This window comes from Nansenia antarctica (assembly GCF_963989245.1).
Source record: "Nansenia antarctica genome assembly, chromosome: 14".
NCBI classification, from domain to species: domain Eukaryota; kingdom Metazoa; phylum Chordata; class Actinopteri; order Argentiniformes; family Microstomatidae; genus Nansenia; species Nansenia antarctica.
In genome coordinates this window covers 31,067,758-31,094,563 of record NC_137684.1, presented here as the reverse complement: position 1 = coordinate 31,094,563, position 26,806 = coordinate 31,067,758, and the positions used below count along the sequence as shown (strand labels likewise).

The following is a 26,806-nucleotide window of genomic DNA, read 5'->3' as shown; positions in this document are numbered from 1 at the left end:
GGGAGAGGGAGGGGGAGGGAGGAAGAGAGAAAGAGAGAGAGAGAGAAAGAGAGAGAGAGAGGGGGGAGGGGGGGAGAGAAAGAGAGAGAGAGAGAGGGGGGGGAGAGAGAGAGAGAGATGGAGAGAAAGAGAGATGGATAGAGAGAGAGAGAGAGAGAGAGAGAGAGAGAGAGATAAAGAGAGAGAGAGAGAGAGAGAGAGAGAGAGAGAGAGAGAGACACACATGAGACATGAATGATCCATTGATCAGGGATAAGTTTCCTGAAAGCTTTGTAGCTAAAGTAGTACTTGATCCATAAGTTACTAGTTCATATGTTCATATGTTTATAAAAGTACACCGTTATGCTAACTCCCCCCTGTCTATGTACCCCCCTGTGAATAGGCCATATAGTGTATAGAAGTATAGACGTTTACATAATAGATACATTTTCAGATGTCTACCGATCACCTATCCTCCTATTTTTATTTATATCCCCCCTATTTATGTCTCATTCTTGTGTTTTATTATCTAGGGCTGTGTTGTTTGTTAGCACCTAGGGTTTGCATTTCAATTTCGTTGTCCCTGTTACAATGACAATAAAGATAATTCATTCATTCATTCATTCATTCATCCATTCATCCATCCATTCATTCATTCATTCATCCATCCATTCATTCATTCATTCATTCATCCATCCATTCATTCATTCATTCATCCATCCATCCATCCATCCATTCATTCATTCATTCATTCATACCGGTGCGCCCGCTGGCCGTGTCGTTGTTGACCAGGGCTCCGCTGATGGACTGGACCGTGACGGCGTACAGCTGGCCCGGCTGCAGGGAGGAGAAGCTCAGCTCGTGCTGGTGCTTGGGGACGGGCCGGGTCTCCAGGCGCTGGCCGGCGCGGGTCAGGGACACGGCGTAGCTGTCCACGTCTCCCTGACCCGACGTCCAGCTGATCTTCAGGCTGGAGCTCTGCCCGTTGTTGCTCACGTGGATGTTCTTCACTTTACTGGGGACTGAGGGGGGAGAAGGAAGAAGAACAAATGCTTTAGTGTTCATTTGTCTTTTTTTTCCAGGGTTCCCACACCTTCTGAAACATCAAATTCAAGCACCTTTCAAGGACTTTCAAGACTCAATTCCCTCAAATTCAAGGACCCAACACGGCATAGTTTGAGACAGATCTAGATGACAAGCTAAGTATAGAGAGAGAGAGAGAGAGAGAGAGAGAGAGAGAGAGAGAGAGAGAGAGGAGGGGGAATTCAAGCACTTTCAATGACCCATGTCTATTTTCAAAAACTTTTAAGACCTTGATTTTTATTTCTCAAATTCACAAACTTTCAAGGACCTGTGGGTACCCTGTTACCTGTCACATGACCCCTGACCCTGTCTAGTTTACCAGTCACATGACCCCTGACCCTGTCTAGTTTACCAGTCACATGACCCCTGACCCTGTCTAGTTTACCAGTCACATGACCCCTGACCCTGTCTAGTTTACCAGTCACATGACCCCTGACCCTGTCTAGTTTACCAGTCACATGACCCTTGACCCTGTCTTGTTTACCAGTCACCTGACCCCTGACCCTGTCCTGTCTTACCTGTGCGTCCCTCTATGAACTGGGCCCTCTGGTTGGGTCCGCTGAAGGTGGATACGTGGATCCTGTAGAGGCGTCCGGGGGTGAGGGAGGACAGGGGGACCCCGCTGGCGCTGCTCTGCAGGGTGATGGGGGGGAACACCTTCATGTCGTTGAACAGCAGCTGGACCTCGTAGTGGTCCACGTCCCCCGGGGCGGCCTGCCACGTCACACGCAGGTCCTCCGTCCCGCGGCTGGCCAGGGCCAGGGACCGCACCGCTGCAGGGACTGGAGGAGGGGTCAGAAGGGGCGGGGTGGAGGAGGTGGGAATGAAGTATGTTCACTTTAGTAGGACAGTAATCATCTGGACATGATAGTAATGATAGCTGAGTATGGCCAACACCCATAAACAGCACGTTAAGCCTTCTTCCCCAGCATCCAAAACCATAGCACTCAACAAGTTAATTTGAATATAATATAATCTTTACTGTGAACCAGTAGCCTACTCAGAATAACTAGGCTAGTTCTATTATAATAATAATAATAATAATAATAATAATAATAATAATAATAATAATAATAATAATACATTAGACTTATATAGCGCTTTTCTAGACACTCAAAGACGCTTTACAAACTGAAAAGATCGAGTAGTAATAATAAAAAGACACAAAAAATAAATTAAAGAAAGTATAGGGGCCTAATTAATTAGATGACTAACTCGACATCTAAGTGTCTTTGTAGGACAATCTACTCCGTGTGCTGCAATTATATCTAGATTTCGGGCGGAGAAGCGGCGAACAAGCAACGGCAGCGTCCTCTCTCAACCGCCATTTTTTGAAAAGGAAAAAATCTGACTCACAGGTGCGTCCGTCCGTGGACACACTGGTCTCGTACGTTCCGCTCCAGGTGCTGACGATGACGGAGTAGAGCCGGCCCGGCACCAGCCCGCTGAACACACACTCGTTGGTCGTCTTGGCGACGGTCTGGTTCTGGTGGAAGATGTTGTTGTGCTTGATGACCACCTGGTAGTAGTCGAAGTCCCCGGCCGCGTGGCGCCAGTACACCTTCAGGTAGTCGTCCCGGGCCGAGTGGACGGCGGTGGGGTTCTGGACACTGGAGGGCTCTGGGAGGGGGGGGCAGAGAGAGACCGACTATTCAACTACAGACTTCAGAATAGATTTCAAGATCCTTCTGCTTGTTTGTTTATAAAGTTCTCACTGGCACAACACCAGAATATCTGAAAGACCTTTTTGCTAGCATATCAGCCCAATAGAGCTCTCAGGTCTTCTGCTAGCATATCAGCCCAATAGAGCTCTCAGGTCTTCTGCTAGCATATCAGCCCAATAGAGCTCTCAGGTCTTCTGACGCTGGTTTTCTCTGTCTACCACATGTACAAAAGAAGAGATTTGGTGAGGCTGCATTCTCATGTTATGCTCCAGATTGTGTCTCACTGCCAGTTTACATTAGGGATGCAACCTCAGCACATTATGTTCAAGTCAAGACTAAAAACCCATCTTTTTAATATTGCCTTTAAATGACTAAATAATAAAATGATGATTATATAATGATTGGAGCACTTTGAGCTGCAACGTTTGCAGGAAAAGCGCTATACAAATAAGTTATTATTATTATTATTACAGGACAGAGACAGACTACCCAACTACAGGACAGAGACAGAGACTATCTGAGACAGACGTAACACCTACGTGTGCGCTCCTGGATGATGGTGTGGTTCTCATACGCCCCGCTGCGGGAGGTGATGGAGATGTTGTAGAGGCGGCCGGAGACCAGGGAGTTGAACACACACTCGGGGCTGGCCTTGGACACCACCAGGGTGTGGACCGCCCTCTCCTGGTCCCGCAGCGTCACCAGGTACCGGTCCACCTCGCCCGGCGCCGGCCGCCACGACACGCTGAGGAAGTCCATACGCCCGTTGTTACTGACGGTCACCTCGCCCACCGCGGCCGGAACTGGTGGAGGGAAGGAGGGAGGGGAGAAGGGAGGGAGGGGGAGAGGGGGAGAGAGGGAGGGGAGGGGAGGGGGAGAGAGAAGAGGAGAGGGGGGGAGAGGAGAGAGAGGGGGAGAAGGGAGGGAAGGAGGAGAGAGGGGAAGAGAGGGGGGAGAGAGGGGGGGAGAAGAGGGGAGGAGAGGAGAGAAGGGGAGAGGGGAGAGAGAGGGAGGTCATCTTATGTTTTTGTGCTATTTTGACTCCAGGCTCTTTCAGGTAAGAACTCTCCAATTTTCTGGGCAAATAACAAGCTTATAATCAATCAATCAATCAATCAATCAATCAATCATATAAACAACATGTTGTATAAGCCAGTGTATACCGGCCTGGCCATTTGGAGTAATGGGAGAATGACCGGATGGGCCGGTCGAACTGTTAGCTGCGCAAAAGGGGGGCAAACCCCCCCTCGCCCCCTCCCCCTCCCCCCCCTTCCTGTCGACCTTTTCGATCCTTAGACACCGGCTCCAAATATCAAATCAGATTTGTTTGTGAAAGCCACAACACGGGTTGTTCTTTGAATCTTAGAACTAAAGCTAACTATGCTTCTATTGCACTGATTCATCTGACTAACTTTGGGATGGTGTGAAGAAGATTTTTTTTTTTTTAAAGAATAATAAATGAAGAAAAAACTAAAAGGGAGAAAAAAAGGAAAGAAAAAGAGATGAAAAAAAGAGGAAAATCTAAGACAGAAAAGCAGATGTGTGCACAATGTATCTTCAAAAGAGATAAACAGACAAACAGACATCCAGTCACACAGAGCAGGACAAACAGTTTAGAGCAGAGAAGCAGATCTACCAGAGACGACCACTGATGCACCAGTGGCAAACTGATCTGAGGAGACAAACATGTCAAATGTTTGGACCAAAGAGGCGTCACTGAGAGGCAACGACAGGCTGGAGTACAAGCAGATGAATGCAGACTCACTGGATGGTCTTCATCAAAGAGAAGACAAGGACCCCAAACAAACTGCCAAATCAACTAGTGAGTTTTTCAAAAGTCAAAAAAGTAGTAAGTTCTTGACTGGCCATGTCAATCTTCTGATTTAAATCCAATTTACAGTAACATGCGTCATTTCAAGAGTTTAGGTCAAATTTAAAACAAACAACAACTGAAGATGGTTACAGTACACAGGCCTGGCAGAGCATCACCATGGTTACAGTACAGGCCTGGCAGAGCATCACCAGAGAAGTTACCCAGTGTCTGGTGAGGTCAAAGGGTATTATTAGGAAGTTATTGCATACAAAGGATTGTCGACCAAACATTAAACCTCATGTTTAGTATGGTTGTGCTTTATTTGGACATAATATGAATCTGTCGCAATACTTTTCGTGCCATGAAACAGGAGGATGTATAAATGCATGTACTGTATATCCTAATGACCACAACGTTGGCAGATCGGCGGTTCGAGCCCCGGCTGGCCACATGTCGAAGTGTCCTTGGGCAAGACACTGAACACCAAATTGCTCCCAGTGAGCGGGCCGGCGCCTTGCATGGTAGCTTGCCGCCATTGGTGTGTGAATGTGTGTGTGAATGGGTGAATGAGAGGCCGTTGTAAAGCGCTTTGGAGCAGCTTTGGAGCAGCAAAAAAGGTGCTATATAAGTGCAGTCCATTTACCATTTACCATTTATAAAACATGCAGAAATGTCTAAATGAAGCTAAAATGGATGGTAAATCTCCTGTATGTGCACTCTAACTCTAATGGTGCTCTAATGGAATTCAACAGGACAAAAGGGCCTCATCCTTTTCCCTTTCCCAGCGGAACGTCTTTGAAAGACCTTGACATTTCTGTGACGTAGCCAGAAGCTTCCTGAACATTCCAGGAACATTCCTGTTGCATCAGATAACAGCTTGTTTTGTTACCATATCCTGCTGTCAATCAAACACACAAAGACCTGATGACGCTCTGCCAGTCACTCTGTTGCTAAGACAAACAGGGACGTAGAGACATAGCAGAGACACACATACTGTTACCTGACATGTTACATACTAGGCTCCGTGTCCTAACATGTCAAACTGTGGAGGATTTAAACTGATTTCATGACCCTTCGATAGCTTCACACAACTAAGATTTCATAAACCAGATTGGTGGTTAGTTACTTTTGGAAGGTTATTCTACTGGAAGTAATGTATGTATGTAAACGAGTCTACCAGTAAAAGGTCACACTCACAAAAGTGTAATAAATGTTATATTAGTGAATAACGTGTATAATATACATTATAAGTTGATCAGATACAGTACCTTTTGAGTAGTCATTATAAGTAAGTAAGTAAGTAAGTAAGGTTTATTTCTATAGCACCTATCACATACCAGCAGTCACAAAGTGCTTTACATAGGCTATAAAAACATAATTAAATAGCAAAAGTTATAGCAGGTTAAACAAGTGAAAATAAAAGTGTTTTAGGCTTTTGGGGTTAACCCCCCCCAAAAATACAAGCTGTTTCTTAAATGCTTCGACCGAGACCACTGATCTATGTTCCAAGGGAAGAGCATTCCAAAGTTTGGGAGCTAGTCATTGTATTTGAATATACAGTATCTTCACATAAAGTTCTCACCTGTGCGTCCCTCTGCCACAGTCTGCCTGGAGGCCTGCCCGGCCCTGACAGTAGTCACCACCACCCTGTAGAGGGCGCCAGGCCTGAGGGAGGAGAAGCTGTAGGCGGTGGTGAGGGCGGGGGCGCTCTCGTTCTTTATCACGCTGCTGTCGTGCACCAGGAGGACACGGTAGGAGTCCAGCCCCCCCGCCGCCCGGGACCACTGGGTCTGCAGGCTGTCTGTGCTGCCGCCGTTAGACACCCGCAGGCTGGTCACCTGGGCTGGGGCTGGGGGAGAGGAGGGGAGAGAGGGGGAGAGGGGGGGGAGGGAGAGAGGGGGAGAGGGGAAGAGAGGGGGAGGTCGTCAGAAATGTATAACTGATGCTGTGACTGTAAGTGGAGGAGGTGTGGAGATGTCTGTATGTTTCTATCTTTTAACTGTGCTGGAAATGCTTGGATATGTGCCGCTGTCTGTCGTGTGTGTTTTTTGTTTTAACATGTAACCTGATTTCTTTTGCCAGGCCGCCAATGTAAATAAGAATTAGTTCTTTGGCCTGCCTGGTTAAAGAAAAAGAAAAAGAAAAAGAGGTGCTGGTGAAAGATTGTGAGGTAAAATACTGGAATGCTAAATTGTATTACAGCCCAGATTAACTCATTTAGTGCATAAAGTAAAGTTTCCCAAATTGTCAATGTTCTAGAGTGCCACGGGTGACTTTATTCACCAAAATAACTAATGCGTAAATGATGATGCTTCATTTCCGTTGCCAATCAAATAGATTTTGCTAATAATTGTTGTTACGAAAATAAATACCCACAAAAAAAACACTTAGGAGGTGAGTGTTCAGGAATTCTTTGGCAGTTGGTGAGTTAAACACTCTATAGACTTCCAGCCCTTCCTACTGTATCCCTCTCTCTAACGTCATACCCATCCCAGTAAACAAAGAGTCCCAAAGACGTCCTCAGGGAAGCCGGAATGTGGGTTCAGATGACGTCTTTCTAGGACGTCCAGATGACGTCTTTAGGATGTCTTAAAAGACGTCATCTGGACGTCCTAGAAAGACGTCATCTGAACCCACATTCCGGCTTCCCTGAGGACGTCTTTTGGACTCTTTGTTTACTGGGATGGGTGCTTCCACATTCCACCATCATCAGTCATGAAAGTTCAACGACTCACTGGTTCGTCCAATCACGGAGGCCGAGCTGCTCAGGTCACCGCTGTTGGTCGTCACAGTGACGGCGTACTGGGAGCCCGGCGTGAGGACATTGAAGGTGCACTCCCTGGCCTCCCTGCCGAGCCGCCTCTCCCCCACCACCCTGTCCCCCTGCCTCAGCACCAGGCTGTAGCTGTCCCACTCCCCCGCAGGGCGGGACCACAGCACACTCAGGGACGTCTCATCACTGTGACGCACACTCAGCTGCTGGACCGCACGAGGGGCTGGGGGGGGGGGGGGGGAGGGAACGAGGGGGGGGAAGGAGAGGGAGGGAGGGAGGGAGGGAGGGAGGGAGAGAGAGAGAGAGAGAAAGAAACAGAGAAAGAATAAACGTAATTACCACAAAAAGGAAATTTTTCAAGAAACCTTCCGTTCCAAATCAACATTTCACGGACAGACAATTTGCCAAACTGCTTTAAGACCAGACGTGTAGTCAGTCAGTCAGTGTCCAGTACAACATACCCAGCCTCCCCTGGCAGTGAGCCGTGTTGACAAGATGGCCGCTCTCCACGCTGGCCTGGGCCTTGTACAGCCTGCCAGGCACCAGACGCAGCCCAGAGAAGAGGTACTGCCTCTCCCCCCGGCCCACCGACACGTTCACCAGCGCCACCGACCCGTTCAGCAGCACCACGCGGTAGTTCTCCCACTCGCCTCTGGGGGGCGCCCACGTCATCTTCAGACTGCTGCTGTCTGTGAGGCCGACCATGGTCAGCTGACGCACCTGGTCTGGCACTGAGGAGGGGCGGGGGAGAGGGGGGGGGGGGGTTGGGATAGAGAGAGAGGGGGGGGGAGAGAGAGAGGGAGGGAGGGAGAGAGAGAGAGAGACAGAGAGACAGAGACAGAGAGAGACAGAGAGAGTGCGAAAGAGAGAGAGAGAGAGAGAGACAGACAGAGAGAGAGAGAGGGAGAGAGAGAGAGAGAGAGATAAAGAGATGGAGAGAGAGAGTTTATTTAGACTTTCTCGACTATCAGCAAATCATAATATAAATAATTCATACACAATTTAAACTTCACGTCATTGCAAATCCTACATTATGATGCTTTAACTCTTTATATACTCCATATCATACAGCTCATTAGATAAACTTTCAATACGATATAACATGATAAATAAATGTAGTGAGATCACACTGATTTAATTCCAGAAAGATTTACCAGTTCTGCCTGTGGCCTTGGCCTCCGTGGCTTGCTCTCCGACCTCTGACCTCACAGAGACCTGGTAGCCACGCCCAGGGGTCAGGCTGCTGAAGACGGCCTCTGTCATGTTGGAGGACAGCCTCCGTTCCTGACTGGCTGAGCCCAGCGTAGACAGAGAGACCAGGTACGTGTCCACGCCCCCCCTGGCTGACACCCAGGACGCCCTCAGGGTGTCCAGGCTGCCGTTGTTGTCTAGACGCAGGTCAGACACCGCTGCCGGGACTAGAGGAGAGAGAGAGAGGCAGGTTAGAGCTGACTGACTGACTGACTGACTGACTGCTATGGACCTGTCGCTAAGCCACGCCCCCTTTGAAAACTCAAACAAACAAACAAAGCTTCACTGACAGTGACTGACTGACCGACTGTGACTGATTTCTGATTTACCACAGCAAGTAATAGACATGTTGTTTTTTGAAGATTACAAGAATATTTAGTCTAGAAGCTTTTCACCATCAGATATTAGCGAGTTGTTTGTCCGAGTGTTCTGCCTGTAGTGACTTTTGCTGTGATATGATTGGACAATTTCTATTTTGGGGCGTGGCTTAGCGATAGGCCATCGTGCTAGTCCCAGGTAGCTATCGTGCTAGTCCCAGGTAGCTATCGTGCTAGTCCCAGCCAGGTAGCTATCGTGCTAGTCCCAGGTAGCTATCGTGCTAGTCCCAGGTAGCTATCGTGCTAGTCCCTGGTAGCTATCGTGCTAGTCCCAGGTAGCTATCGTGCTAATCCCAGGTAGCTTCGGGAGCCTTTCACTGCGATGCTGTAGCTTCTCATGTAGCCAACTTGTCGTAGTCTCGCCCAAATAAGGCAATAACCATGAAGTGACGATGAATTCAGAAACAGTGAGTCAGGTACCCAGAGTAGTGCACGAGAGGTGATAAAACACACATTTCATGTCATAAACCTTTTTTCAAGGTTTTCAATTTAAGGTTTAATTCAATTTAATCAACTACCCCCCGTAGTTCATGAGGTAGCTCGGTTTGGAAAGAATACTGATTTACCGATAATACAGATAACAATGATTTGTTATGAGTGAGTGTGTGTGTGTGTGTGTGTGTGTGTGTGTGTGTGTGTGTGTGTGTGAGTGAGTGTATCTGTGTACGGGTCCCGATGTCCCCCAGGGGCCGAGTTGTCGTTTTTTTTTGTGTGTGTGTGTGTGTGTGTGTGTGTGTGTGTGTGTGTCTGAGTGTGTGTGTGTGTATGTGTGTGTGTGTGTGTGTGTGTGTGTGTGTGTGTGTGTGTGTGTGTGTGTGTGTGAGTGAGTGTGTGTGTGTGTGTGACTCATTGTGTTGAAGCGTAGGGGGGGGGGGGGCTGGGCCTTGATCAGAGCCCAGCTGCAGACAGAGGAAGGGCGGAGCAGGGACGCCTAAAATATCCTGGAAACAGCGATAGAGGCTGATGGCCGTGTGTCTACAGAGAAGGGTAGGGTTGGAAAGTTAAACAAAGCTCTGCAGAGTGAGTTAGTGAGTTAATGTGAGAAACAGATCAGCCAGATCAGATCTACTAGCAGCCAGAGGCCTCATCACACCAGGGGAGCCTTCACCTCTGTGGGAAAACAAACGTAAGTCAGCAGGGGCTGGACCAGGGTTGCCAGATGGGATTGACAATTTACAGCCTAACCAGTCGATAACCGCTAAATCCAGTAGCCCATTCGGCGGTAACCCGCCCCATCTGGCAACCCTGGACTGGACACGGCTAGTGGGCACATGAGTGGGAGAGCACTTGGAAAAATCTAGTTGAATCTTCTGAGCGCTGTAACAACAAATTATACCCATTCCAATGATTGTACATTTAAAATTATTAAAGTACCATCAAATGCAAAACGTTTTTTTGTGTCAGTCTTAGAGCCACAGAGACGATAGCCCTGGTGAAATGAGTCTCCTAGACGACTTGTTGATCGATCTCCTTGTGTTCAACATTCAATATCAACTAAAAAGAAAAACCCAGAAACAGGGTTCCCACTACTTCTGAAACATCAAATTCAAGCACCTTTCAAGGACTTTCAAGACTCAATTCCCTCAAATTCAAGGACCCAACACGGCATAGTTTGAGACAGATGTAGATGAGAATTTATATAATAGGAACTATCCGCTCACAGACAACAATTAAAAAGAGAGGCTTGAATGTGTGAACACTAGATGGTCTCTTGCCTTCTCTACCACAGCACAATATATTGTGAAATATGTGTAAAGTTAAGCAATACAGAGACGTATTTACTAGTTGACGAGCTAGGTAAAAGAAAATTGAATATATATATATATAGTTGTTGTTTTTTAGAGAGAGAGAGAGAGAGAGGGGAATTCAAGCACTTTCAATGACCCATGTCTATTTTCAAAAACTTTTAAGACCTTGATTTCAAGGTCAAATTCACAAACTTTCAAGGATTTCAAGGACCCGTAGGAACCCTGCAGAAACTATTCTCCAACCGACTCTTACCTGTGAACACCTGTTTGGACACGGAGCTCTGCAGACCTGCCGCCTCGGTCACCACGGTGACGGTGTAGAGGGTCCCGGGCAGCAGGTCGGTGAGGGTGTAGGAGTTGACGCTGCTCCTCTCCTCCCTGGTGACGTTCCTCACCAGGCCCCCCCCCTCCCTCAGCAGCAGCCTGAACAGCTCCCTCCGGCCTGGGCCGGCCTGCCAGGAAACACTGAGGCTGCTGGAGGAGGCCGACAGCTGCAGGCCGCTGATGGAGGATGGAGCTGACAGAGATAACCAGTGAGTGAGTGAAAGAGTGTTGGGTTGAAACATAACCTGACACTTTTCATCTAAAGGGACTTACATTGCAGTGAGTGCAGCATACATTTTTCAGTGTATACGGTCCCAGTCAGTGTGAATCGAAACCACAATCTAAGCGTTGTCGGCGTCAAACTCTACCAACTGCCACAGAGGATAACACTGGAAGTCAAACCACTCAAACCATAGACAGGGTTCCCACTACTTCTGAAACATCAAATTCAAGCACCTTTCAAGGACTTTCAAGACTCAATTCTCTCAAATTCAAGGACCCAACACGGCATAGTTTGAGACACTAGTTGACGAGCTAAGTAAAACATGTTTTTTTTTGAGAGAGAGAGAGAGAGAGAGAGAGAGAGAGAGAGAGAGAGAGAGAGAGAGAGGGGGGAATTCAAGCACTTTCAATGACCCATGTCTATTTTCAAAAACTTTTAAGACCTTGATTTCTTTTTCTCAAATTCACAAACTTTCAAGGATTTCAAGGACCCGTGGGAGCCCTGCATAGAACTGCTTCCTTACCTGTGGCAGCAGTGGCCAGCACCGGTGGTGAGGCCTTGTCCCCGGCCTTGGCCACCAGGCTGAGGCTGTAGAGCGTCCCCGGGGTGAGGGCGGTGAAGCCAGACTGGCGGGCGGCCGTGCCCATGACCCGGGTGCTGCGGGCCGCCCCGGTGTTGGGGTCCCTCAGCGTGAGCTCGTACCAGTCCACATGCCCGGGGGAGGCGGGCCAGGACACACGCAGGCCCGAGGCGCCGGCCCGACCCTCCGTCTGACTCCTGACCTGGGCCTGGACCCGGTCCGACAGCACGTCCAACCTGGCCGGGCCGACTGGGTCTGAGCAGAGAGAGAGGGAAAGGAGAGAGGATATGCCTCAATCTTAGAAAGGTATTCATCAAGTGAATCATCAATCCACCAGTCGTAGCAGGAAGAATAATCTAGCTCAGGCCACGGGCCATTGGCAGTCTCAGTGATAGTGATTTTTTTGGGATAGACACTGGAGAAACAGAGAAACAAGGGGGGCAATAGAAGTTTTTAGGGGACACAGTAGAGGGGAAAAGCGGGTGTCTCAGGAGACGCAGTGCTGGGGGGCAGTAGATGTCTCAGGAGGAGCAGTTTATGGTGTAACCTGAAGAGATGGAGGTCTTCAGTCTCCGACGGAATATGGGTAGTGACTTGTTAGAGCCGTCATGGACAGCGGGATATCTGGGTAATATCATATCATATAGCCTATATAATATCATATTGTTTATACTGTATATTGTATTTGTATTATTGTATCTATAGTACTTTGATATTGCAACTACTTCTTTCAAACTTTCAAAGTATAATCCACCTCACAGAACATCTGCACCTTTACAGGATTATTAGTTGTGTAAACCTGAACGACTGGGACAGAAGCACAGGAGAGTTTCTACTTCCTGTCTTTGTGCTTCTGCTGCTGGAGGCCAGCGGCGGCAGCGATGGAGGGCGGCGATAAGATTGTTTTGGTTTCATAAAGAATGTGAAGCCGTTTTCTGCCGGGAGACCTGCGTGAGACCTGCGTGAGACCTGCATGCGTCTTGAGCGAGAGCCGAGCCTTCGACAGGAAACCACAGAAACAAAACCAAAATCTGAGCAGAGCGGAGGAGCGGAGGAGCCTCCCGCAGCTCGACACTGAACTCTGACCCCTTCCTAATAACGGCTTCCTCCCCGGAGCCTTCTGGAACGAACCCAACGAATCACGCTGGCGGATCGGCACAAACCCAAGGACATCGTCCGATCCTCAAGCGACACGGTCGGGGGTCCCTTGAGCAAACAACCGCTGTACCCCAACAACGAACGGTACATCACTTTTATCGGCGTCATAGCGTAAATATTTGAAGTACAATTAGTGAGTTGGCGGTTACTGCGCTATAGATTTTAGTTAGTGTTTCCTCCCTGGCAGTTTCTCAACAGAATCTCAAGGAAATGTCAAAGTTCAAGGTCCGCTGAGAACAAAATCTTGGGCACGGCGTGAATGCAAAGTCCTGGAGTGCACTCTCTTAATCTAATCTATCTGTTGCCTGAAAAACAAACGCTGGAGGCCTCCTGTATCCGTTAGTACAGAGAAACAATGCAAAGCGGGAAGTGGCTCCGGGAGAGGGGGATCTGTCTGGAAACAAACACTTAAGATTAGATGCACAGCAGCATTGTTACTGACCTCTGCTGTTACCACCACTCAGACGGGCTGAGAGCAGTGTGTTCTGGGGTGTTCTAGGGTGTTCTATGGCCTGGGAGAGGCCAGTGGCCAGAGGACAGAGGAGTCGCTGGCCAGACATTCTTGGCAGGACACACTGAGGTTGCGGCCTTGACAATGTACAAAGGATGTACAGTGAAGGATTGTATAAAAGAGTTCAAAAAATGAGTTTTTTGAATTTGAATTTCAGTTGTGGTGGCAGCGAGAGTTCTATGCTAGACGTTATGAGGGATGCTGTTTCAACGACAGTGACACTACAGAATATATCCACAGCCAGTGTCACACAAACTAGACGATGGTAAATAATGATAGATCAATAAATAAATAGCTGCCTACACTATTTTGACTTACTACTGTGAATGTGTTGTGGATTATGAGCCATTTCTAGGTATACACACAGTTCCTGTAATTTCTCATGGTTTTTCATACAATTATTATGCAATTTGGAGAGTTTTGAGTGCTATATTGATCTTTTAAAGATGATTCATATACGTGATTACATAAATAAAGATATGCATAATCAGGGTTAGGGTTAGGTTAATCCTATACACCGTATGGTAGTTTTTTATCATCCTCGAGGTGATGAAATTAGGGATTTCACTGCCATACAGACAAAAAAGGAAGTGAATTGGCATTTTTTTGGTTCCAGTTTGATTCATTTCTGTGTAAATAGATGTGGTCGGACTGATTTCCTTGCAGGATCTAATTTTTAAGACCTAGCACCTCATTTTTAGACCGAATAACTGAAATTTGGGACCTTTTTAGGCCTTTTGAATTGGATTTTAGACTTAAAGGCTTTTTAAGACCACACGGGAACCCTGATAATAATGTCTTTATTTCTTCTGTGTATTAGTTTAGAAACAATGGAGTAACATAAGCTCATGTTTTGGGTTATGATAAGACAGTTGAGCTAAACTAATTCAGAGACATGTATAAGTTATATTACTCAAGACTCTCAAGGGCTATATATCATTCATTTAAATGTCAAGAAAGGGAAACCAAGATTGCCACTTTAAAATTAATGCCACACACTCAATTGTGGGTGTTGGAACACATACACATCCCCTCTCCCCCTCCCAGTCCCATGAGTCCCCAGCACTACCTTCATTAGGCCCCTATACTTTCTTCTATTTACCTTTTGTTTCTTTTTATTATTACTACATGATCTTATCAGTTCGTAAAGCGTCTTTGAGTGTCTAGAAAAGTGCTATATAAGTGCTATATAAGTCTAATGTATTATTATTATTATTATCATTATTATAGTATATAGATATAGGTATCCTGAGGTTATCCTCTCTCCAGCAGTGGTCTTTAGGAGTGCATGTGACTGTTTATGACAAGGCAAGCCAAACAAGCGAATACTGTAATATATTATGAAAAGACAAAGCGAAAGCTCTGTTTGTAATATTACTACACATTTATAACCCATGTTCTCTTTTAACCTGGCCTACTAGCCAACCGCCTGCATCTGAAGATTTGGTATTTTGAAAAGGTGCACGCATATCTCTCCAAATAGGCGTTCCCGACTTTACTCACTTGGAAAATCACACCCTCTGCCTCCCTCTACCACCCCTCTGGAGCCCAGAGGAATGAGTTCAAGATCTCAAGATCCACCATGCTGTCCATGGGACTTATACTGTCTTGTGAAATCAATGGTGGAAATCATTGCCATGGTAACCCTTCAACTTGTAACACTTTTCACCCTCAATTTCTCAGAGATTATTTGAACTGCTATATTCAATATGCAACACCATATGACAGCTTTTTGTCATCCTCGAGGTGATGAAATTAGGGATTTCACTGCCATACAGACAAAAAAGGAAGCGAATTGGCATTTCTTTGGTTCCAGCTTGATTAATTTCCGTGTAAATTCCTTGCATGATCTCATTTTTAGACTGAATAACTGAAATCTGAGACATTTTTAGGCCTTATAAATCGGATTGCTGGATTTTAGACTTTAAGGCTTTTTAAGACCAGCGTGGGAACCCTGGATGTGATACAGACATCTGTCTGCTACAGATTGGTATAGATAGTATCTAAAGCACTAAAGCACACAGACAAGGTGTGCCTGGGGTGGAATGGAACATGTTCAGCAAATACATAAATCATAACCTGCAACTTAACAACAACAACTTAACAACAAGCTATTCTTAATCCAGAACCTACTTATACCCATAAACCTGATGGAAATAGTTTTCAGTTGAAGTCTAATGAAACTAAATGTTTCTTTTTGTTCTTTGACTTTTCACTATTTGACTTTGACTACTCCAACTTTATCATGGACAACTAGCATCACAGATATAAATGCCAATAAAATGTTCCGTTTATGGAGAGTTAACGAGAGTTAACCCCAAGTCTTCACAGTGATTCTAACTTGTTACTGATTGGAGAGTGTTACAACCATCATGTGTTGCAATCATCCCCAAACTCCCCTACAACCAGAGACGTGAAGAGTTGAGTGGATGCAGAATAAATATGACAACAAACTCTCATTCTGTTACTGCATGGAACTTCAAATGTATTAATTCCTGACTTTGGACTTGTATTATGTTGCGAGTCCTATCAATACCTGTTTATTTTCAAACAAAACAAACAGGTATTGTAGGCCTATAGATGTACTGCTAATATCAATGTTTCTATTACATTATCATATGAAGTTGAGTGAATTTGTTTTTATGCATCCAAGACACACACGTTGATAAACTCCAGTAGTCAACGTTACCAGATACACCAGCGTCCAGCGTGCGTAAAAAGCGTAGACTTCGGATAACGCGCTAGCACCAGCGTGCGTAAAATGAGGATTTCTCGGAAACAAACGCGTAAAGCCCAAACAAAGAGCCTGGAATGATAGTTTTCAATGCTTCTGGGTGCCTAAAAACATATTCACTCAGTTTCATAGTATGATAACGTAATAGAAACATTGATGTTGGCAGTACATGCAAACCGCAGCTAGATAGAAGGTATTCAGACTTGAGAGGTCTCTCAACATAAAACAACAAGTTCAAAATCAGGAATTGATACATTTTAGGTTCCATGCAGAAACAGACTGGGTGGATATTTATGTTATGTTCACGTTTCTGGTGTAGCAGGTTACTACAGGTACTTGCGCACCGGCGCACGCCGCCGTGGTTTACGCACCGGGGGGGGGGAGGGGGATGGGGTGTACCACTGATGTCCAAATCACTTTCCCTGCTCACCCCCTACTGTGCTACACCAACATGGACCAGCTGAGTTCTCACAGGTTCCAAGATGAATGCAATTAAACCTGGTCTCACTCTCTTATTCTTATATGCTACTGTAACTGGCCATAACATAGGCATAATATACCATTAAATCATCCAATCCAATTCCAATAATAACAGTTTCAATGCATTTGCCATTTCAAGCAGTTAAGTTAAGCAGTCACATAGCATCGGAAAAGCATGTCACTTAAACCTTTTTGGCGTGTTTAAAACTAAACGGTCCAGGTCATTATCATCAATGACAGTTTATCTTTCTTCAAATTATGTCTGCGTATTTCGGAGAAACGATGGCATCGTCTATAGGCTATACAATTAAACAAACATTTCAAAGTAATTAATGTGTTCGTGCTTACCTGTGCGCACCGACGCGTTCGCCCTCTCTCCGTCGGTCTTGGATATTACCTCCAAATGGTACAAAGTCCCAGGTTCCAAACCCTTTATCTGGCAGATGTAGACGTTACTGTCTTCTCCATATTGGTCACAAGCCGTTATTTCAAAGTGGCTAGTCAGGTAAAACACGGTGAAGTTGCACACTTCTCCAGGTGTGGTTAATTTTAGTACGATAGAATCCGAAAAGGCGCTGGTGTCTGTCAGGTTCACTGAACACTTGGCCGCTTCTGTCGTGGTCTCCACCTAAAAACAACACAAAAGCCAGGTAATAAACAGGTAATCAGGTAACAGGTAATCGACGACGGTGGGAATTAAGCAAACAGCATTAAATCAATTTCAACCACGTCTCACCTCGACAGAACTCCACACGAACCAAAGACAAAGAATCACATTTATTGTTGCGCATCTCAACATCGCGGTCGTTGCTTTAAATCCGTTCGTTTAATAAATAAAACAAAAAAGTATATTCCAAAATGTTTTGTCATAATCGAAGAGTAAGAGAAATAACTTATTGTAAACTAATTCTGTTCATATAGAATATGTTGTTCATGTTACGGAGGCGACAGTGGAACGCGCTCTTGGGCACTTGGTGGCCAATATTGACGCCAACCCACAAGCCTACATCCAGTTGACGCGCGTCTCTCGGCTACATTTGATTTCCCATACGGCTCAATTTACAACATCAACCGGCGTCAGTCAATCAGCTGAAGAAAGTAATATCAAAGTCAAGATTTTGATATTATCTACATTAATATTGCCATGCAGGATTTTCCCTATCAAGTATCCACCCGCAGACTTAATATTCTCTTATGTTTCCCATTAGCCGAAGCTCTTATAGCCAAACCTAATTTCTCAGAGGGATGTAAGAGTCTTTAACTTTCACTAGTCTGGGACAGAAGCACCTTAAGCAGTCGGCCATTCCCCCCCCGACACCACACCCTCCGTTCCTTCCTGCCTGCCCTGGACTTTCTCTGAGACCTTTAGGTTCACTGTTAAACCAACATCACTGGATGAGGCGTAGAGAATGGAAGTGGGCTAGGCTAGGGTCCAAAACCATCAATAAATGTGTATTTTGGTACTGTTGTACTATATAAATATTACACATTTAGTTAGTAATAGTAAGTCAGTCATTATGAATCATCAAGATGTGTTATGTTATGAAGGCTACATACTGCACAGACAATAACATTCAATTGCTCCTCAAAAATAAGACACTTGGACATTTCCAACGAGGATATTCAGTGTACTTTGATATCTCATACCCACCAACCAACCAATACAGAGCTCTACGCAAAACCTTAATGACAAGGTCAGGTTCCAAATAGCAGTTGATTGCATGTTTAGAACTCTCTGCATATTACAGTAAAGTCGTAATAAGATACAACATCAGTAATCATTCAAATTAAAATTAAAATGGTTCTTCGTTGCAGGTGGCCTGTTATCATGTGAAAAGGTATTTACCCATAAACACTATTGATAAACCACAATTTGTTACGTCCGAAAATGTATTTGGTCTCTCACTTCTCATTCTCTTAAGCCTCTCTCTTTGCATGTCTGTCACACATCTTCAATCATTCTTGTTTGGAGCTTTCTAAATCAAACTCTGTTTCTCACCTGTTGAGTGGTGGTCAATACTGTCGTTGTTGTAGGGATCGCAGTTGTTGTTGTTGTTGGAGCTGTAGACGTTGTGGGTGGGATTGTTGTAGTTGTTGTGGGTGGGGTTGTTGTGGTTGTTGTGGTTGTGGGTGTGGTTGTAGTTGTGGGTGGGGCTGTTGTGGTTGTGGGTGGGGCTGTTGTGGTTGTGGGTGGGGCTGTTGTGGTTGTGGGTGTGGTTGTTGTGGTTGTGGGTGTGGTTGTTGTAGTTGTGGGTGGGGCTGTTGTGGTTGTGGGTGGGGCTGTTGTGGTTGTGGGTGGGGCTGTTGTGGTTGTGGGTGTGGTTGTTGTAGTTGTTGTGGGTGGGGCTGTTGTGGTTGTGGGTGGGGTTGTAGTTGTGGGTGTGGTTGTTGTAGTTGTTGTGGGTGGGGCTGTTGTGGTTGTGGGTGTGGTTGTGGCTGTTGTTGTTGTTGTTGTTGGAGCTGTTGTAGTTGTAGGTGTAGTTGTAGTGGTTGTAGGTGTTGTAGATGAGGGAGGCAACATAATTGTTATGGGTGTGGTTCTGGTAGTTGTGGTTGGGGTTGTTGTGGGTGGGGTTGTTGTAGTTGTAGGTGTAGTTGTCGTGGTTGCGGGTGGGCTGGTTATAAATGTGGTTAGAGCATCAGAAGTTGTTTGTGGAGGTGATGAAGTCGAGGTCGGGACCATGGTAGTTGTGTAGGTGGGTGAGGCTGTGCTAGTTGTATCTGAGCCTGTACTAGGGTTATGGTTAGTTGTGGGTGGGTCTATTTTCACTGAGAATGTAGCTATCATCTTTGTTGTTGGGGCTACAGAAGGAGTCATCGGGGCTCCAGTTGTGGTTGGCCCTGGTGTGGGTGTAGTTGTGTGTGGAACTTCGTCAACAGTCATTCTAAGTGTCTCACTCATTGTAGGTAGAACTGTGATAGATGTGGTGGCAGTGGCTGTATCTCTATCAGTCTCAGTATCAATATCAATATCAGGGTGGGTGGATAAAGAGCTGGATAAAGAGGTGGATAAAGAGGTGGATAAAGAGGTGGATGAAGAGCTGGATAAAGAGGTGGATAAAGAGGTGGATGAAGAGGTGGATGAAGAGGTGGATGAGGAGGCCATGGATAAGCCTACAGTCTCTCTGACAGTCGTATCTGTTCTCACACTTTCGTTGGGCTCTGAGGAAATGGCAGAGGAAGCCTCGGTCATTGTCGTCGCTGCAGCTGACACCAGCTTATCTCCGTGAGGCATGGTGGAAGTCGCCTGGTTCACCGATGGCATTCTGGCCTCAGTCCCTGTCCCGAGGGCGTCTGCTAGAGTGGCACTGCTTTCCGATAAGTCCATGGCAGATTCGGTTGTGGATGAATCTGGACTGAACGAGCTGGCACGGCTGTCGTCGTCGAGGGCTTCCCCGGAAGTGGTGGAGGTCGAGACGTCGGGAATGAAACCTGACGTGGCTGTCCTTCTGGTTCGAGTCTTGACGATGTCGTTCGTGTGGGTCGCCACTCTGTTGGGACTCGTGCCAGGGATTCTGAATGTCGTCATCTGTCGTGTGGTCCAGTGGGTCCTCATAGTACTACTACCTACAGACGATTGTGTGTTCAGGACTGTTGTGGGGGTCTGTGTTCTCCTGGTATGGAGAGTGCTTGTTGAGATGGCGGTGGTGAGACCTGGAAAGAAAGGAAAAACATGCTGAATTACTACTACTATGAGTACTTTTACTGTAAAGCACTTTGGTTGACAAGTGTCATGTTTAAATGTGCTCTATAAATACATTTGATTGATTGATTGATTGATTGACTACAGAATCTTGACCAATGATGATATCTGAGCCAATAGGGTATAAGATTATTAATTATTTTCTAGCTGGAAGTTTTCATCTTATATCTCATATCTGAAAGGGGGGGGTTAAAAAAAAAACAATTGTTGATGATTCGAAGCCAAATATTTACACATGATTGTGTAGCAGGCTTTGATGTTAGGTTAGTGAGATGTTACTGGTATTTCAAGGCCCTAATATTGTGTCCCCTGCATGGCCGACGTTCACAGGATGAGCACTGCTGCTGTTCTTCCTGAGTGTGTGAGTGGGCTGTTACAACATGTGCAGGGAAGTCAGTATCAAGAGTGTCATCCTCTGCTGTCCTCCAGCGCTCCAGTCTGTGGCAGGCTCCACAGCGGACATATTATGAATCATTTAGCAAACAGATCTGATCTTTGTGATCACTTTGTTGTGTCGTCTGTTTGCCCATATCATTACGTTGGGAATTAAATCTACCCACACACAATTCAGGTGAAGATATTTCTATAATGAAATACAAAATATAATCTACCAAATAAGTTATTCATAAAGCAATCTCTGCTCGTGGACAGAAGTATCTAGGCTTATTGATTGCCTAGAGTACTATGTGCAATATGACAACCCTCGTGCACATAAGGTTCAGAGATAGGAAATGTTAGGATATTTATAGCATAGCATAGAGTACAGCACAGTGTTTTATTTGTAGTATAGTGGATAGTGTATATAGCCTTTATTTATGTAAACCAGCTCTTTTCCCTTCTTGTTTTTAGTATTTTTTTCCTAGCACCAGGGGAGCCCCCCCTCCTAAATTTCGTTGTTTGGTACCTGTACTATATCAATGACAATAAAGACCATTCATTCATTCATAGTAGTCATTCTGGACTACTCACAACTCACCTTTCCGCGGGCATAAAGGTGTTAATATCGCCTCACTCCCTCCCGAGTCGGACTCATACTTGGTCCAGTTGGAGTACCGGGGGTCTCCTCGGATCACCACGCGGATGCCTTGTTTCCTCAGGTAGAAGGGCTTCTCCGCCAGGCCAAAGGTCCCCCGCAGGTCGTAGCACCTCCAGACAGGTGCGGTGGGACAGGCCCTGAGCGCGGCCAGACGGGTGTGTCTGGGTACGGCGCTGCTCGGGTCGGCCCACAGGCACAGGGAGGTCTCTGTGTGGCGCAGCTTCCCCTCCTGCGTCCATTCCCAGTGTTGATGTGAGTAGGTCTCGTTGCATTTACCCAGGATGACTGTCGTCTTGTGCGTCGAGAGGCACAGTTTCTTTGGTGTGTGTATAATAAGGAAACCACCTGGAAGACAAACGGCATAAAGTCATATCCTTACTGTGAAAAATGCATCATAATGGATATTGTTTCTAACAAGCTGTGTACATCTCGAAGTATAAAATCTCCAGAAAAGCACAACTTATTACCAAAATAACATAATAGCCTACAACACAGCAGTGAGGGATGTTTCTAAATAGGCTATAGGCCCAAAGATCTACCCTTTCCAAGGCAAAATCATCAGCATTTCACTTTGGTTATAGTTTAATGAAACAGGTTAACTCGTCAATTTCGTTGTGAACATCACTATCAGTATCACTATCACTATCTGAAACTGTCAAATGTCAACGAAACTAAATAAAAAGTGAAACAAAATAATAAAATATAACTCTTCTCAGAGAATCATTTAACCTACTGTATCAGCCTATTTTACCACCATGATTAATCTTATGTAGGCCAAACATTTAAAAATATATATTTTGAATAACCAAAATAATGGAAAAGCCTCTGCTTGACCCTCACTGTGACTGTCGCCCAGATAAAGATCACCTCGCATGTCCGTTCCTTGTTTCTCTAACCCGCTATATCCAAACCTCTATATCTATATCTATATCTATATCTATATCTATATCCAAACCTCTGATTAAACACACACCGTTACCTTAAAACCGTTTTACTTACTTGTCGAGGAGATTTGCATAAGTATAAATATAACAAAAACTAAACTATCCATGTTCTTTACTGAGTAACAGTTCCAGTTCCAGGCTGAGGCGTCAAAGGGAAGTTGCGCCTCCCGGAGAGGAAAGGTCTGTGAGCAGCGCTTCCTTCTATCAGCAGCTTTAGTGGTTCATAGTAAAGTCCTTCATTCTCCTCTGTCGGAAACACCGAAGCACATCGCAGATGTTCAACTGTTTAAAGCACCAAACAGACGCAGTTGTGTGGGGACATGGAGTTCAAAGGCCCACCTGTACTATACAAATGTGGCGATGTGATGTTTTTAGGATTTTACTTTTTAAATATTTGTTTTTAATATCCACAACAACAACAACAAAAATGACAAGAGAGATGTGTAATGGTTTGCATTGTTTAACTACATGTTCCTCGCATTCCTAATGGAAGCCAACAGCATTAATGCAATTATTTCATACATAATTACGCACAGGCCTAAACCTGTATTACATTGTACATATTATACATAGGCCTAATATTTACATATTAAAACGGAGAATCTCTACTTTAACCTCATAGTACTTGTTTCATTTCTGTTGTAGAGCTAAAATAATATAACATGCTTCCTCTTTCCAATACTTATGGAGGGCAGTGTAAGTAATCTATCTGTAATCTATTGAATTCAATATAACCGTCTGTTATCCTCCTGTCCATCCTACTCTCTCACTTTCTTCCAACTCCTAGCCATCATCCTTCTTATAGTCACTATTGCTTTCCTCAGTACAATCCACACTGATTAACCTTAACCTACTCATCTGATAGATCTATACTTCCTGTCTTTCATATATCCATCCTATCTATCTGTCTGTCTGTCTTTCTTTCTATCAATGTATCTATTTAACACATGTCTTCTCTCATCTATCTGCCTATCCCCTCTGACCATCCTTTATCTTTATCAGATAAACAACCACATCATTCCCTGTCCTCAGTCATCAACAACCCTGGGTGAGAGATATGACCCTGCTCTCTCCTTCAATACCTGCATTAGATTTGTTCTCCCATCTAAGTTAACCCTCTCCCCCTCCCCATGTGTCCCCAGCACTACCTTAATTAGACCCCTATACTTTCTTTTATTTATTTTTTGTTTCTTTTTATTATTACTACTCTATCTTTTTCAGTTTGTAAAGCGTCTTTGAGTGTCTAGAAAAGCGCTATATATGTTTAATGTATTATTATTATTATTATTATTATTATTATTATTATTATTATTATTATTAAGAGCCATATCATTAACGCCTCATGGAATGTTAATTCTCAAAACATTTATTTTCCCTTTTCAATCATTCTACCATTCCTTAACACGTGGGGGAAACATGTTCTAAATGTTGTGTGTAGTAATTAGTAAATCTGTCTCAAAACAGATATATCACTAGTAGTGGAAAGTCACCTACATGACAGTGGCCTTGTATTAGAAATCTGATTTATTCTCCACATTGTTACAACATAATCAAACAAACTAAATACGATTTTTAAAAAACAAAAGAACATCACCTTCTGTTCATCCAATGCAGGAAAGAGGTAAACAGGAACTGGGAGATCTTCAAGTACAAAATAGGTAATGGACCTATCGCTAAGCCACGCCCCTAAATAGAAATTGTCCAATCATATCACAGCAAAAGTCACTACAGGCAGAAAACTCGGACAAACAACTCGCTAATATCAGATGGTGAAAAGCTTCTAGACTAAATATTCTTGTCATCTTTAAAAAACATGTATATTACTTACTTGTAAATCAGAAATTTGCCAACTCCCAAGGGGAGAGAGAGAGGGAGTAGGGGGGGAGGGGGAGGGGGAGGGGGAGGGAGGAGGGGCGGGTGAAACATGCGTGCATATCGGCCAAGTGGAATTTTTTTAGGAACAAAAAATGGCGCTTTTCCATCAGCGGCCCGGTTCGGGTCGGCACGCTTCGGGTCGGGTCGCTTCGGCCCGCTTTTGAACAGTTCTGGTTTTCCACTATACACAACAGACCAGGAACTAGTAGGAGGAGTAGGAGATAGTAGGCGGAGTTACGCGTCATAAAAGCGAGCCATGGTGGTGATGTATATTTTCACGAGACACAACACAGCCACAACAACAGCGACATGGAGGAACTTGAAGCTATCGTATGCCTTTTCCTCGGCATGTGGTGTATTACTAACCGTGATTTTTTGGGAGAGAAAGAGAAAGAGAGAGAGGAAGCTATGTACACATAATAAAGTCATGTTTTTTGAACCCTTAAAACCACTGCCTTCACTTGTCTGCTTTATGAACTGTAGTATCATTGTGTGCCGTGTTATTCATGGACAAACACGGTGCCCTTTGCGGGTTAATAACTTCGGTTTACCGTGGGTTAGGATAACAATTTAAACGTGTCCGGATAGGGGAGAGGACAGGGAATCTGAAACCATTTGAATGGTGTCGATACGACACTGTTATCACGGTCTATGACACAGTGCGGCGCGAATTCCCTGGTACAAATTGTCTCTCCACCTCCACAGCCGGTGTCATTCACGGGCAAAGACGGTGCATAATAACGATTCTTGTGTTATGCTTGTTGTAAATAAAAGTTCTATGATGCATTGAAATGACATTAAACTAAGATAATACGATGGTTAGCATAATTTTTCGAATCTTTATTAATAAGCTATTACAGAAACTGTAGTGACATTTTCCAAGAGTGAATGTGGTATTTCAAGATAGCGGTTAGCGAAGAAATCTATGAACATGGGATGACGATTTCCATTGACCAATCAACGGTGTGCAGCGTCACACGTCACACGCAGCCTGGCAAAAAGGTTCCGGGTCTAAATTTAGACCCTGGTATCGAAGGGGAGCTAAAGAAGCGAGCCGAACCGACCTGACCCGACCCGGGCCGACAAATGGGCTGGCCCGGGCTGGCACGATAGTGGAAAAAGTCTAAACTTGTGTTGTGAAGTGTGTGTGTGTGTGTGTGTGTGTGTGTGTGTGTGTGTGTGTGTGTGTGTGTGTGTGGGGAGGGGGGGGGGGGGGGGTACATGCTTACATGCCTATGTATGCAGAACATTCTATCTGACATTGCATGGCTTTAGCTATCCCCATCCTCTGGAACAGTAATTGTTTAGGCCTTTAGACTACATAGTCCAGAAGAGGTGTTGAGGCCTTTACATAGTCCAGAAGAGGTGTCCATGTTTTTTCAAAGTTTCTCAGTGAAACTTTCAGGGCAAATCTAATCTCCTCTAACCTGATGAAATGTAATACATCCTTGATCCATCTACTGTGGGTAGGTGGCAATGTGTGTTTCCATTTAAGAAGTATGAGGCGTCTAGCTAAAAGACAGGTAAAAGACAGGTAAAAGACAGGTAAAAGACATAATTCCATCACCAAACAGGGCTGTAAGAGGATCAGGTGGAAGGTCCACACTATACATCCCTAAAGGATTTTAAAATGTGTTTATTTTAATGCTGTATGTATGTAAAGCACTTTGAATTGCCCCTGTTGTATGAAATGTGCTATACAAATAAACCTGCCTTACCTTGCCTTGCCTAAAATGTCTGTCCATAAATGAGATAAGCAGGGGACTAAAACCTGTGGATCAAGTCAGCAGGTGATTGTCCACAACAGTGACATGCATCACTTGTACCACCCTATTCACCCTGAAATTGATTCCATTCTCATTGAACCCCAAAGTAAAGGGCCTAATTTCAATTATACACACTGAAATAGACTCCATTAAGCCCGAAGCACTTAAAAATCTTAAAGTCGCTTGGGAGTGGGTCAGTGGGATTTGGGGGTGAAGCTGAGGGACGGGACGTCCTAAAGACATCCTCTGGACATCCTAGAAAGACGTCATCTGAACCCACATTCCGGCTTCCTTGAGGACGTCTTTTGGACTCTTTGTTCACTGGGATATGTGCCAGACATAGTCTTATACAATGTAAGATTGTACATCGCGTTCATTATACTAATGCAAGACTAGGAGGATATTTCTTGGCACAAGTGATGCGTGTCACCGAAGCCTCAGAGTGTAAGACAAACGGCTGCAGCGATATTGGCAAGGAAATCTCTGTTTGTGGTGAAAGCACAAAAGTCTGAGAGGAAACAAGACAGAAGAATACAATGCTGCCAACAGGAACAAACAGCACCAGGAATCAGTTCAAAAGTCCAATTAGTCATATGCATTCAGATTTTATTTCAATGCGTCAAGTTACCGAGGGAGTCTTTCTACTTGGGACAAAGAAAGGGAGAGCCGGAAAGTGGTGGCTGTTACAATGCTCCTTCAACTTGGAATGTACTTCAGAAAAAGTTGAAACATAGCTATGTTTTTTTTCTAATAACAGCATTCTCTTTAATGTGCCAAATGTTAG

The 26,806-nt window shown here is 44.9% G+C and overlaps 2 protein-coding genes across 2 annotated transcripts in view; both read right to left on the bottom strand.

Annotated features, from left to right (window-relative positions):
• ptprbl (protein tyrosine phosphatase receptor type B, like) overlaps positions 1 to 17,292 on the bottom strand; it is a 33,105-nt gene extending 15,813 nt beyond the window's left edge. The window contains exons 1-11 of the mRNA XM_080545337.1: positions 17,047 to 17,292; positions 11,759 to 12,070; positions 10,942 to 11,205; positions 8,467 to 8,730; positions 7,774 to 8,043; positions 7,275 to 7,535; positions 6,122 to 6,388; positions 3,266 to 3,529; positions 2,419 to 2,682; positions 1,581 to 1,844; positions 738 to 1,001 (exon numbers count right to left, since the gene is read on the bottom strand). Of these exons, the coding sequence (XP_080401463.1) occupies positions 738 to 1,001; positions 1,581 to 1,844; positions 2,419 to 2,682; positions 3,266 to 3,529; positions 6,122 to 6,388; positions 7,275 to 7,535; positions 7,774 to 8,043; positions 8,467 to 8,730; positions 10,942 to 11,205; positions 11,759 to 11,882 (2,506 nt within the window). The 5' untranslated portion in view covers positions 11,883 to 12,070; positions 17,047 to 17,292. The remainder of the gene's footprint in view (positions 1 to 737; positions 1,002 to 1,580; positions 1,845 to 2,418; positions 2,683 to 3,265; positions 3,530 to 6,121; positions 6,389 to 7,274; positions 7,536 to 7,773; positions 8,044 to 8,466; positions 8,731 to 10,941; positions 11,206 to 11,758; positions 12,071 to 17,046) is intronic.
• Positions 15,855 to 22,488, bottom strand: LOC308170065 (uncharacterized protein; the record flags this gene model as incomplete). The annotated part of the gene is made up of 6 exons (XM_080544795.1): positions 15,855 to 15,883; positions 17,047 to 17,326; positions 19,218 to 19,313; positions 19,847 to 20,265; positions 21,378 to 21,782; positions 22,437 to 22,488. The coding sequence occupies 6 exons, from the start codon at positions 22,486 to 22,488 to the stop codon at positions 15,855 to 15,857; spliced, it is 1,281 nt and encodes a 426-aa protein (XP_080400921.1).
• Positions 22,489 to 26,806: the final 4,318 nt, after the last annotated feature.